This window comes from Rhinopithecus roxellana, chromosome 1 (genome assembly GCF_007565055.1).
Source record: "Rhinopithecus roxellana isolate Shanxi Qingling chromosome 1, ASM756505v1, whole genome shotgun sequence".
Taxonomy (NCBI): Eukaryota; Metazoa; Chordata; class Mammalia; order Primates; family Cercopithecidae; genus Rhinopithecus; species Rhinopithecus roxellana.
In genome coordinates this window covers 204,561,175-204,575,020 of record NC_044549.1, presented here as the reverse complement: position 1 = coordinate 204,575,020, position 13,846 = coordinate 204,561,175, and the positions used below count along the sequence as shown (strand labels likewise).

General features: G+C 37.1%; 1 protein-coding gene across 1 annotated transcript in view; it reads right to left on the bottom strand.

Moving 5' to 3' along the window:
* Positions 1-5,325: 5,325 nt before the first annotated feature.
* Positions 5,326-13,846, bottom strand: part of ACAP2 (ArfGAP with coiled-coil, ankyrin repeat and PH domains 2) — a 169,816-nt gene continuing 161,295 nt past the window's right edge. Inside the window, 2 exon segments of the mRNA XM_030937036.1 lie at positions 5,326-9,996; positions 9,998-10,017. Of these exon segments, the coding sequence (XP_030792896.1) occupies positions 9,916-9,996; positions 9,998-10,017 (101 nt within the window). The 3' untranslated portion in view covers positions 5,326-9,915.

The following is a 13,846-nucleotide window of genomic DNA, read 5'->3' as shown; positions in this document are numbered from 1 at the left end:
AGAACTTAGGTTAGCAAAAAGGGAAGCTGGAGGCACCAAGAGGGAAAGCTTTAATCTCTGCACCTTTATTTCTCCAATTTCTTGGAGGCTTTAAGCCGTCTCCGCCTCTCCCTGCACACGAGCTATTAAACCGGCAGCTCCTCCCTTTTCCCGCTGCCCTGGGAGGAAATGGCCCGGGCCGCACGTCGTCCCGGAGGCCGAGCGGAGGGAGGCTGGAGGATGTGGCCAGCAGAGGGACCCCGCCGCCCGCACGAACCTGCGAGGCTGCTCCCCGAGCCCCAGCGCAGCAACGCCCTGGAGGGCGACTTTCATCCGTTTTTGTTTTATAAACAGACTTTTTAACACTTTATCAAGGGCCTTCTTGGGAGTACCAGGGAGTTTTGCACACCGAGGTCCCCCGCCCAAAGTCACACAGCTAGCCAGTGGCAATTTCGACCCTAGGCAGTTAGTTGTACACTGCTAACTAGATAAAAACGTACTAACTTCAGGCTTCTAAGAATTGAGGCTATCCCAGTAGTTTTTAAGTAAACACGCACAAGTGCTGTGCATGCTTGAGAGAGGAGGAGGTGAAAATAATGGACAAACGCACATATAGATTGGTCTCTCAGAGTTTGTTGGGCTATGCCATCATTTCTCAAAGTGTGGGTAGAGCCCACCTTTCCCAGATCTTCAGTCCATCTCATTTTTAACTCTTGTTCTTTTTCTGTTGAAGCAACACTTTTCTGGAAAACACTGGATCTCTGAAACAGGCCTGCAACAAGTTCACACATACTACTCACCTTGGGGGAAACCCCAAATAGCAGAATTACCACACTCGAGCAGTTCATGTGATCCTTACAACTCGATGAGATAGAAGTATTTTACAATGGAGGAAATTGAGATGTAGAGAATTACCCAAATGTAGTAGGCTAGTAAATAATGGAGCTGGAATCCTAACCCAAGTCTTAACTGTTTCCAAGTCCAAGCGTCTAGTCAAGATTAGCTCCAAAATCAGTTAACTCAAGCTCTGAGTTGCGTGTATTCTACCACAACTGTTAGCATACGGTTAACAGCTGGTTAAGAGAGCAAGCCTTGGGGTGGACGATCCAGGCTGAAATTCAAGCTCTTCCACTACAGGTTGTTGGACATTACACAAGTTACTTAATCACGCCGAACTGCAATTTCACCCTATAGAAAATGGGGCTAATACTAGTATCTATGCTTCATTGGCTTATGAGAGACAATATTTAAAAAGCAGTTAGAACAGTGCCTACCAATAAACTCTACTAAAGACACCAAATTCTTTTTTTAAAGCCTAAATATCCAACACATGCGAAAACACAATTCGGCAACCATAAGCTTTTCTGGGGTATTTACAAATAAACCCCAAATCTCTATTAAAGCTTTATTATATGTTCCACAGGCTCTCCAAGAAGCATGCTAGAGTATTATTACATTCTAATTACTGTTCGCTAACAAAGGAGAATTCTAGAATTGTGCCTTTTCATCCCCTACCTACACCACCAATAAGGTGAGTTTTTTTCCCCCTCTTATTTTATAATCAATTTATTCAACAAACATTTCTTCAAACCTTTGTAAGAACATTAGTCCCGGAATTTATGGCTAAGACATAATGATCATTTAAATTTTACCTAGGGTGTGACTGGATGTGGTGGCTCATGCCTGTAATTCCAGCACTTTGGGAGGCTGAGGTGGGCAGATGCTGAGGTGTGCAGATCATGAGGTCAGGAGTTTGAGGCCAGCCTGACCAATACGGTGAAACCCCCGTCCCTACTAAAACTACAAAAATGAGCTGGGCATGGTGGCTGGCGCCTGTCATCCCAGCTACTCAGGAGGCTGAGGCAGGAGAATCGTTTGAACCCGGGAGGTGGAGGTTGCAGCGAGCCGAGACCACGCCGCTGCACTCCAGCCTGGGTGATAGGGTAAGGCTCGATCTCAAAAAACTAACATTTTTAAAAAATCAAAAATACAAATAAAGTGCAGTGGTGGCGCGATCAGGCCACTGTAACAAAAAACTAAATTTTACACAGGAAGTCAGAAAAATAATTCTGACTTCTATTGTTCTGACTTCTCACTGATAATGCATCATTCTGACTTATCAATATTACTGTAGCTTATCATTCCCAATTATTTGCCTATAAATAAAAAGTTGCAGCTTCCTGAAGTGTATTGCGGACAGAAAGCAAAAACAGTAGGTTCAAAGTAGCCAGCCAGCTATTTATCCAATAGATACTGAGTGCCTATAACATACAAAGCATAGTAGTAGCACAATTAAAAAGGATGCAATATGACAGATGGTAATATTCGCTACTTTCTCAGAGATAGGTAACTGGTGTATCATAACATGTCTAAATACACCAAGAACTTGAGTAAGCACAATAACCTTTCAGTTCTAACTTTGGCCAAGTTCTCTGATTTCTGACTAGAGATTAGGTAAATGTTTTTCCTGTTGAGCCATTTCCACATTGTAAGTTTGCATAGATTATTCAACCTCTCTGCTTCAGACCTTGGCTTACATGTCACTGCCTACACAAATGATCTGTAAATACCTCCTATCCAGTGTCTGGGCCAAGTGCCATCCTCCACAATTCTGTGAGGGCCACCTATATATATACTACCCTAGTCTCATCTTGCTTCATTGCAAGAACGTGCCTCCAAGAGGACAGAATATACATTTTTTATTAACCACAATATACCCAGAACCTAACAGTGCCTAACACATTGGATGAGTCTCAAAAATATACTCAACCACTGAAGCAGCATTATTTCTAGGAATTCTTCCTAATTTAAAAATGTTCTAAAATATTTAACCATAAGAATAAAGCAAGGCCAAGTATGGTGGCTTAGCCCGGGAATGGTGGGTTACGCCTGTAATCCCAGCACTTTGGAAGGCTGAGGCAGGCAGATCACTTGAGGTCAGGAGTTTGAAAGCAGCCTGGCCAACATGCTGAAACCTTCTCTACTAAAAATACAAAAATTAGCCAGGCACAGTGGCTCACGCCTGTAATCCTAGCACTTTGGGAGGCCAAGGCGGGCGGATCACCTGAGGTCAGGAGTTCAAGACCAGCCTGCCCAACATGGTGAAACCCCATCTCTACTAAAAATACAAAAAATTAGCCAGGCATGGTGGCGGACACCTGTAATCCCAGCTACTCAGGAGGCTGAGCCAGGAGAATCACCTGAACCTGGGAGGCGGAGGTTGCAGTGAGCCGAGATCACACCGCTGCACTCCAGCCTGGGTGACAAGAGCGAAACTCTTGTCTCAAAAAAAAAAAAAAAAAAATTAGCCAGCGTAGTGGCGGGCACCTGTAATTCCAGCTACTTGAGAGGCTGAGGCAGGAGAATCGTTTGAACCCGGGAGGCGGAGGTTGCAGTGAGCCGAGATTGCGCCTCTGTACTCCAGCCCGGGGAAACAAGAGACCCTGTCTCAAAAAACAAACATAAAAATAAAGCAAAGTTAGGTTCATGAAGGCAAAAAATTGGAATCAAATGGTCATCAATGAAGTAGTTAAAGCTAAAATAATGCAGTCATTAAAAGTGATGTTTTCAACAAACTGCAGGTGGAAATTTTAAAAACAAATGGGTGATCCAGCACACCAACATGGCACGAGTATACATATGTAACAAACCCGCACGTTATGCACATGTACCCTAGAACTTAAAGTATAAAAAAAAAAAAAAAAAAAAAAAACTCTTCAAATAAATGTTTTTGAGGAAAACATGAAAAAAAAAAGAAATTCAGTTTCTTTCTCTTTAAATGAGGGAAAGGTCTTTACTAAGATAAGCCTTTTTCACATGTAAGAAAGTTTTAGTCATATTTCTCCCCATAATTAAAATTTTAATCAAACCAAAAAAAAAAAAAAATGGGTGAAGTGGCTCCTGTCTGTACTCCAATCTATGTGTGAGGCTGAGGTGGGAGAATCACTTGAGCTCAGGAGTTCAAGGCTGCAGTGAGCTATAATTGCCACAGGACTCCAGCCTAGGCGACAGTGCAAGACCACATTTCCAAAAAAAGAAAACAGTAATGGTAATAAATGGAAGAAAAACCTATACAGACTAAGAAACACATTCACCAACTGCAATGTATGGAACTTAGGTGAATTCTGATTTGCACAATCTATTTTTAAAATCATATTTGAGACAACCAATTTGAATACTGATTATGTAGTTGTGTAGCTTAAGAAGTGTTATGATTTTTTAAACAGTCCTTAACTTTTAGATGTACATACAGAATGATTTGCTGGTGTAAGGTCTAGGATTTGATTCAAAAAAAAGTCCAGGAAAGGGAAAAATGGGTAGGAGAATAAATATAAGCCATGGGCTTATATTAGAGCTATTGAAGTTATTTTCTCTACTTGTACATGTTTGAAATTTCCCATACATTTTAAGTTCTCCCCATCTATTAAGTGAAAAAGTGGGTAACAGTATGATCCCATTGTATAAATGTATAAATACACACACCCAAAGGTCTAGAAGGGCATACACCAAGAAAGAAACAGTATCTCCCTCAGTGCTATCCAGTAGAACTTCCTGTGACAATGTATGTATTCTACAATCTCCCCTGTTCAAAACAAGAGTCACTAGCCACATGGGGCTACCAAGTTCTTAAAATGCAGCAGTAAGATTGAGGAAATGAACTCTAATTCTAATTAAGTAGCCACACGTAGCTAGTGAGTTCCATTTTGGACAGCACAGGTTAAGACAATGGAATTGTGAATGAGTCTCTTGCTTCTTCTTAACATTTCTCCACAAGCAAAAAGCTTTGTTTTCGCAATAATTGAAAAATTAAACTGTTTTCACTTAAAATATTTACAGACTACTGATGTGGGTTCTCCACAGAACTATTCTGAAAATGAAATGAAGCTGAATAAAACAAGTTATATTGAAAAGTTTATGTGTCTGCTTTCAATTAGCTCTTTTTAAAAGCAAATGCAGGTGATTCACTTCGTTTGGTTTTTTCAACCTTCCATTCCTTCAGTCCCAATCACAGACAAACGTGTCTGTTTACTAAAAGGATAAAATGTGAATGTACTGCATAGATTAGGAACATTAATGTCCATCATAATGGAAAAAAATTAGAGCAAGCCTCTCCCCCCGCTAAAAATAGCTTTTTATCTTTTTGCCAATGAATTAGGGGCCATAACAGCTCTGTGAACAAAGAGAATTGTATACTTAAAAGATCCAAATGGATTTATTGATTGAAGTCATCAGCAAACAGGATGAATGTGGATTTGAAAGGGCTGGGAAGAAACACAGTACCTTAAAAATAACTGCTGGTGACAGATACGTTCACAGTGTATTTCGCAAGGAAATGTACGTCAGCACGAAAGAACTAAGCCAGAGGTGAGATTTTTATTGACTTATTGTAATTTTTTGGCATACAAAGTACTTAATCAAGTATATTTACAATTCTTACATAATGTACATTTTGGAATAAAGATAATGTACTTTGCTCCATTTATAATGACAAACTATTGTAAAACTACATTCATGAATTAGATACAAATCCTCTACATACTAATAAAAAGTAAATGGACTGTTGGTTATACATTCTTTAAAATATACCTTTCCACAGGTAGCAAGAAATAGTACATGTAATAAGTCTTTATGACTGGAATGATCCAGAAATATCACAAAGCACGAGTAAACACATATATAAAAGTAGCTCATCATTTCCAAAAGTTAACCTTTAGCCTTTGTGTAAAATAAATGGTGCCAACAACCTTTATAATGTAGCAAGCTTTCCCTGTTTAATATCCAAAAAATGGAGGGTGGGGAGGTTGAAGAAAATCAAGAAATTTAGCAAATAAGATAGTGAAAAGACCAATGCAGAGAAAAGTTTATGTCATCAAACCTCGCTTTGTCTCCACATTATCACATTTTAAGTGGATAAATTTATGTAAACAGAAAAAGATGTCCACAAAACCGTATCTGTAGATGCCATCTGGAAGCATCAATAAATTGATAAGTATATGGTGAATTAAAATTACTTTTATAATGTTTTGCTTTCATTAATGTTTGTTATGGCAAAAATGTAAGATTTCCTACAATTTTGTCTTCAAATCCCAATCGAGCCCTTCAAACTTTTATTCAGGTTCTCCAGATTATTTGGAGTTTTTGTTATCAAAGCACAAGGAAAGCTGGCATTCATTATCAGACTTTGCTGCTTTACAATGATTTCAAATCATTTCATGATACAAATAAAGTGCCTCTGACTGGTAGTCAGACCTGGGTAATGGTGCCAACTCTGCCACCAGCTAGCAAATCAAATGACCCTGCTTTGTAAAACAAAAGGAGCACCCTAGGGTCAAAAAAGTAGACAACTTCGGAGCTCTTAGATTAAGATCTCAGAAATCCTACCGTGAGAATCCAGGGAGATAAAGCAATGCCAAAGTACACTGTGAGTAGCAAAACAGTATACAAAGGGGTGTTTTTATGTTTTCACCTTGTTTCATTCCACTCATTTTCATTGTGAGGAGCCCTGAATCCGAAAAGGGTAGTGACTACTAGTCCAGTGCTCCTTCCACTGTATCATGCGGTTCTAAAGTCATTCTGGACATACAATCTATAAAAATACATCATTCTTCCAGCTCATGTCCATGGTCCAAAGTGATATTATACAGAAGTGTTATCTGACAATATAAGAATGATCTGGGAATGTCTGATTATTCAAAATGGTAGTAAATTTAGTCTTACACACAATTTACTGCGACCATACTTAACATGCATAAAATATTTTTAAAATACAAACTTAAATTGGCCAGATTCTGAATGTGTATTTTTTTCTTTTTCAAAATGCACTCATGAAGAACCAAAGTTCATATTCCAAATTAAATCTGTATGTCTGGAAAAGTAACCAATCAAAGTTCATTAAAATCTACAGTGAAAACCAGTATAAATTAGGCAAACACCATAATCTAATATCAGGAAATTTCTGAATTTCTAAGGATTGTATTAAAGGTAACTCTTAAAACCTTAGAAATCTTAAGCACATAAATGTTGTAATGAAACACTGCAAATAACTGCTCAATTACTTTTATTCTAGCTCTAACATGAAATTGCATTTTATTAACTCTTCATAGTGCTATTCTTATTTTGGTATTAATCTAATTTTTAAGTTAGTAAGCTAAAGATAATGAGCTAACAGATTAATAAGGAATAAGAAATTAATAATAGATAAGTTATGGAAAGAAAATAAAAAGGCCAATTACATTGACCAATGAAGCCCAAAAGCATGATTAACATTGTTTAAACTATGATTGCTTATAATGCACTGAATAATTCACAGCATAACATAACTCAGATTTGTTACACACCATAGAAAAGCTATTAGTTGACATGGCTAAATTCACCTAAGAGCCAACCTACCTTTAACTATTAATTTAATTTAAAGCCTTGCTGTTTACTCCATCATTTCTGCCAAATGCAGTCCAAATTGGGTCTCAGCATATTCAAGAAATGAAGTCACAGAAATGTATTTCTGTATTGCCAGTCTCCCTGCAATATTAAAGATTTTGCTTTCTCTGAAGATACTCTGAACCATGATCATCTTTAGGGCACTTCAAATACATTTCTGACCACTAAATTTAAGTAGATACTAATTACTGCCACATTAACAATTCATAACTCAAGCTGCAGGAGGTAAGCGTGTCATAAGGCATTGCCTTTGCAACCACAGAGACTCCAGAGGTGATCTGAAGCACATACCAATGCCCAGATCCAAAAGGAAAACTGCCTAGATTTCCTCAGACAAAGGTCAGGATCTTTAGGAATGAAGTCCTGGGATTAAAACAGGCAGGGGCACTATCAAGGACAACTGAGGCTTTTTTCTTTTTCTTTAACATACTTCTTTTCTTTGAGCTTCTTGGTCAAATAATTTCAAGGTACACGCTAATACACAGATTTCTGCCTTTAGTGAAGGTACCTAAAAAGCCAGATGATCTATGACTTTGAGATCACACAGCAAAGGTAAAAATTTAATGATCCTGTTATTGTTATAATTAAATACAACGCTGTGGCAGTTAGCATTTCCTCAGAAATAATTCACAAATATATTTTTATCCTCATCTAACAAATGTGACAGTTACTAAATAAGCATTGCGTGCATGCAATTTGGCCAAATTATGGAACCTTTTCTGTGATGTGAACTTATTTCAATATAATTCCTGCTTGGCTAGATTCTGATTTGATGTTTAATCAATTTGTAAAACTCTAGTTACTGGGAAATGTTAGAAAATTTATCTATAATTGGATCATAAAATTTATATATATTTAAAAACCTCTTTTATTTAGAAAGTATCAATATCATTTACATATAATTTCTAAAAGAAGAATAAACTTAATTGTTGACCACAGTGGAAAGGAATCAAAAGGCAAATTAGGCTGGGTGCAGTGGCTCACGCCTGTAATCCCAGCACTCTGGGAGGCCAAAGCGGGCTGATCATCTGAGGTCAAGAGTTCGAGACCAACCTGGCCATAATGGTGAAACCTGTCTTTACTAAAAACACAAAACTTAGCTGGGCATGGTGACGGGTGCCTGTAGTCCCAGCTACTTGGGAGGCTGAGGCAGGAGAATGGCGTGAACCCGGGAGGAAGAGGCTGCAGTGAGCTGAGATTGCGCCACTGCACTCCAGCCTCAGTGACAGAGCAAGACGCCATCTCAAAAAAAAAAAAAAAAGGCAAATTAATTATTTTATACTTGATAAGACATTTCAAAGATGGAATCAGACTAATTTGTGGCATATAAATGGTAATATGTTTATCCATAATATTTTGGAATTCAGGGGTCTGTGAATCATGTAACCGAACGCTAAAGCTATATACATGATATAATTTAAAAGAATGTACACTGTGTACAAGTACACAAAATAGATGTAGAAAAAAATAAACAGCAATTTATTGCTATATATTTTAGTATTAACTAAGAATTAGTGGGGTTCTTTTTCTCCTTTGTACAGAGATTCTTTCACTAGGAGCAACAGCAAAACTATATCTTTAAAAGGACAAATTTCAAATATAAAAATGGCCTATATTATTTTATAAACGGATTTTTCCTTTAAAAGTTAAGTTTCGATGAAAGCATAATTTTGCAACATTCAAGTAACCTGTTAGACACAGTTTTATTACATCGATACATCTGTCAAGGCTTCAGGAAATCAACCCAACAATGAAGAACTACACATTTTGAACTGGTTTTTTTTTTTTTTGTGATTAAAAAAAAAAAAGAGCAGAGCATCTTTTTGCTGCATAAAATAAATCTAAAGGACTGAATTATGGTCTACCTGTACAGCCATTATACATACATACATTAAAGTACTGGACAATAACCTGTCATCTAAGAAGTATAACTGCATTTATGAACAAATGGGGAAAACACATTCTCTGGTTCTAATAAATCACATATTGAGTGTATGAAAGCTAGGTTACCAAAACACATAAACACACACACCTATTTCTGAACCACCAAAAATCATCAGGAAAGCTAAAGAAAAAACATTCTTGAGGCAGGCAGGACAGTTGGCTCCCACTTGATGAAGACATGCTTGACTGAATGATCCTGGGCAAGATGCACGATGGAAAAAAATTCAATGCTACCACCCATTGGCAAAAGAATCATTTTCGTCTAACCTCCTAGCATCTTGTAACCTAGAGATGGCCTAAATCTAGACTGAACTTTTATCTACAGAAATAGCCCTTTAAATAGGCTTTTTTAGTAAAAGAGGTCCTAAATTAGGTTCCTCTCCAACTACTAGATAACTATGTTTTAATTTGTAAATATATGAATGGGTACCTTTTTTCCAAGCCATTCAATATCTACCAAAATTTAGTAGAATTAAAGCAGTAAAAAATTGTGAATTTTTAGCTATATACATTAGGGGGTCATCAGATTTCATATTTTCCCATTTTTTAAAAAAATCAGAATTTCTGTGAATCTTGCTGGAAACGATTTAGTTTCTCTGGATTATTGGATGCCATTTGGGAAAAATCACGAAATATAGTCCTGGTAAGTTTCATCACCTGCATGAAATAAAATAAAGACACTTTAAACATTTACACAAGTATTAATAAAACAACATTCATATTTATTACTAGTACTATTTTATAATTCATTACATTAAAATTTTGTTCAGATGAGCATTTTTGGAAGGGGCAACTAAAAATAAATGCTGAAAAATTATGTAATGAAAGAAAAAAAAAAACTATACCTGAAAAAAGCACCTCAGATGCAGCCACAGAAGAAAGCTCAGAGTTAGAAAAGAGTAAAGATGCAAGTGTTTTAAAGCAATGTAAAGAAATATGTTTATTAACACATGAGGGGGAAAGAAAGTCATCCTAATGAGGTATAGTAAATGAGACCTTCTTTAAATAAATATTTCCCATGATAAAGGCCAAAAGAAATGACTAAAACCTAAATACTAATGTTTTGGATGGATGCAAGTTATTAACAAGACAAACCAATAATCAGGACAAACTGATAATCAGATAGGGAAAAATAATACTGTCTTTTAATTAAAAGGAATTTAAAAGAGCATGTAAAAAAGTAACTTTTTAGTCAAACTTTAATGCGTAACTAAAACTAATGCACCTACATCCACTGCTTACTAAACTCATACAATCTGGTCAGGTGCAGTGCCTCACGCCTATAACCCCAACACTTTGGGAGGCTAGGGGGTGGTGGGGGGGACAATTGGTTGAGGCCAGGAGTTCAAGACCAGTCTGGGCCACATAGTGAGACTACGTCTCTACCAAAATTAACAACAAAATCCTAGAAAATGGCTTTAAGGTAGGGTGTGGTGGCTCATGCCTGTAATCCCAGCACTTTGGGAGGCCGAAGCGGGCGGATCACCTGAGGTCAGGAGTTTGAGACCAGTCCGGCCAACAGGATGAAACCCTGTCTCCACTAAAAATACAAAAATTAGCCAGGCGTGGTGGTGAGTGCCTGTAATCCTAGCTACTTGGGAGGCTGAGGCAGAAGAATTGCTTGAACCCAGGAGGTGGAGGTTGCAGTGAGCCAAGATCGCGCCACTGCACTCCATCCTGGGCAACAGAGCAAGACTCTGTCTCAAAAAGAAAAAAAGAAAAAAAAAGGCTTTAAAATCACAGTTTTGCATATTTAAAAGTTGGGTTTGTTTTTGTTTTGCTGCAGGTCATATGAGCAAGAATGCTACGACAAAATGCAAGTAAATACCAAGGACATCTGTTAAATTAGAAAAATAAATGTGTATATGTATAAATATACACATTTATAGATTATAGATACTGATATTATAGCTGACTGAATACCATTTTTCTTGTCATGAGAAACTAAATATACACACACATACAGATCAATCCCTCAAACAAAGGAATCTTATTTTCAAGACAAATCATTAATGCTTCCTGCTAACATTAGCCTTATACAAATGCTTGGCATAATTCTGTTCTCAAGATTTCAACCATAAAATACTGTTTTTGAATATTATTGTTGTAACATGTTTTATAATTATCTCCTATAAGATACCTTGCATTCTCAAGCCTGTAATCCCAGCACTTTGGGAGGCCGAGCCGGGCGGATCACAAGGTCAGGAGATCGAGACCACCCTGGCTAACACGGTGAAACCCCGTCTCTACTAAAAAATACAAAAAACTAGCCGGAAGAGGTGGCGGATGCCTGTAGTCCCAGCTACTTGGGAGGCTGAGGCAGGAGAATGGCGTAAACCCGGAAGGCGGAGCTTGCAGTGAGCTGAGATCCGGCCACTGCACTCCAGCCTGGGCAACAGAGCGAGACTCCGTCTCAAAAAAAAAAAAAAAGATACCTTGCATCCATCTTATAACACACTCATTGCTATAGTCGTTGTTAATAGTGCATTAAGATTTGTCAGTTTTTAAAAGGTGAGATTTTTGAGGCAAGAGATGTCATACCAAAAGCTAGAGAATTAATTTAAAAAAGGTGAGGATAGGAATAAAAAGGTCTAACAGCATAAGCCAAGATTTTGAATTAAAAAATTTTAATACTTTTGGCTGGGTGTGGTGGCTCACGCCTGTAATCCCAGCACTTTGGGAGGCTGAGGTGGGCGGATCACGAGGTCAGGAGATTGAGACCATCCTGGCTAACATGGTGAAACCCTGTCTCTACTGAAAATACAAAAAATTAGCCAGGTGTGTTGGCGGGCGCCTGTAGTCCCAGCTACTTGGGAGGCTGAGGCAGGAGAATGGCGTGAACCTGGGAGATGGAGCTTGCAGTGAGCCGAGTTCACGCCACTGCACTCCAGCCTGGGTGACAGAGCAAGACTCCACTTCAAAAAAAAAAGTTTTTTTAATACTTTTTAGTCACTTTTTATATTTAGTCTAGGTAAAAAGCAACTTATTAACATCTCTGTATAGTTTTCATTTAGCCCTGGAAATTTATTCCTGACTTGAATCAATCGATTAAACCTAATCAGTCTACTTTAAAAAGAAAAAAACAGTAAGAAGAGATTATTAACAGGTGGCTGAGAGTAACTGAACATCTAACTCATATTGACATGACTAAAATAAAAGGTTGATATGCTGGAACAACTGGTAAGACAATCCAATTATACCCATGATTTCATAAAAGTTTACTTCCACATCAAAAGACAAACATTGCTATTCTCATTTTTAACCATTCTAAAAGATATAAAATAAATAGAGAAGAGAGCAACAAATAGCAACAAACCATATAAAATATTTTTTCTAATTTTTAGATATTGAATTATTTAAAATATTTATTGTAAACATTATAAATATTTTTAAAAGACTATTTAAACTGGATAGTCTGGAATTTTCCTTTCCAAGAAAGTGTAAAGTGCAGATTATAATACAAAAATACCACAAAGATTTTACCATTCAACACTAGAAGTAACTTAAAAGGCACACATTATACATTCAAGAAGAAACAGGAAGAAGGGTCTAGCAGACGTGAATACCAAACAGTCTACAGGTAGCACCAGATGAGCACTGTTAAGTATTACAACAGTACAATGGCAATATATGGCTTCTACTATTAGCAATGCATATTTTGTATAACAAGCTATGGAATTTTTTAAATGGTTTCTCTGTTTTTGTTTTCAAATCATCTAGTACCTATTACAGAAGTATATTTTAGTAGAACCATTGTACCATGCAAAACAAATTATAAGACTCTATTAAATGCTTCCTTGAATGAAAGTGTTGGTGCTATAATAATCATTGGTTTCACTGACTGAATACATTTAAAAAGCGTTAATACAAAAGGAAGTTGCCACCTTCACATACACACACAAAACTTTTTGTTAACATTGAGCTTCTAACAAAACATTAATTAATGCACTGTTAAAGTACTACCTTTCTTAGATCTCAAAATGTGTTGCCAAAAGCAAACGTTACAAGAACAACAGTGACCAAGATATTTAATACAGTTAACACAAATTGAACTTCAATGTGATTTTTTAATATTTAAATATAATTTTGATTACTTAGAATTTTTCCCAAGGCAAATATAATTTGTCTACATAACAACCACCCAGAATATGCTGCTATGAAATGTTCCCAGAAATACATTTAACAGTTTATTATAAATGGTAAACAACTAATCACTCAACATTTATAATACTAAGCATATTCTTTAAACTTAACTCCATTCTATTTCCCTTCAGATACTTAACTATTCTATGTGCCTGGACAGCTCTGAGTTTTTAAAATGCAGACTGCTGTGTTTCCACTGACAGTTTAAATTTATTTTTAATTTCTGGTATTCAGAATATCTACCACAACAGCAGTTATGACGATTCAAGAGTTTGCTGACTTTGCTCTTGAAATGTTCTCCCCTCAAAGGGATGGCAGCATGTGAGACCCACCCCCAGGTCAT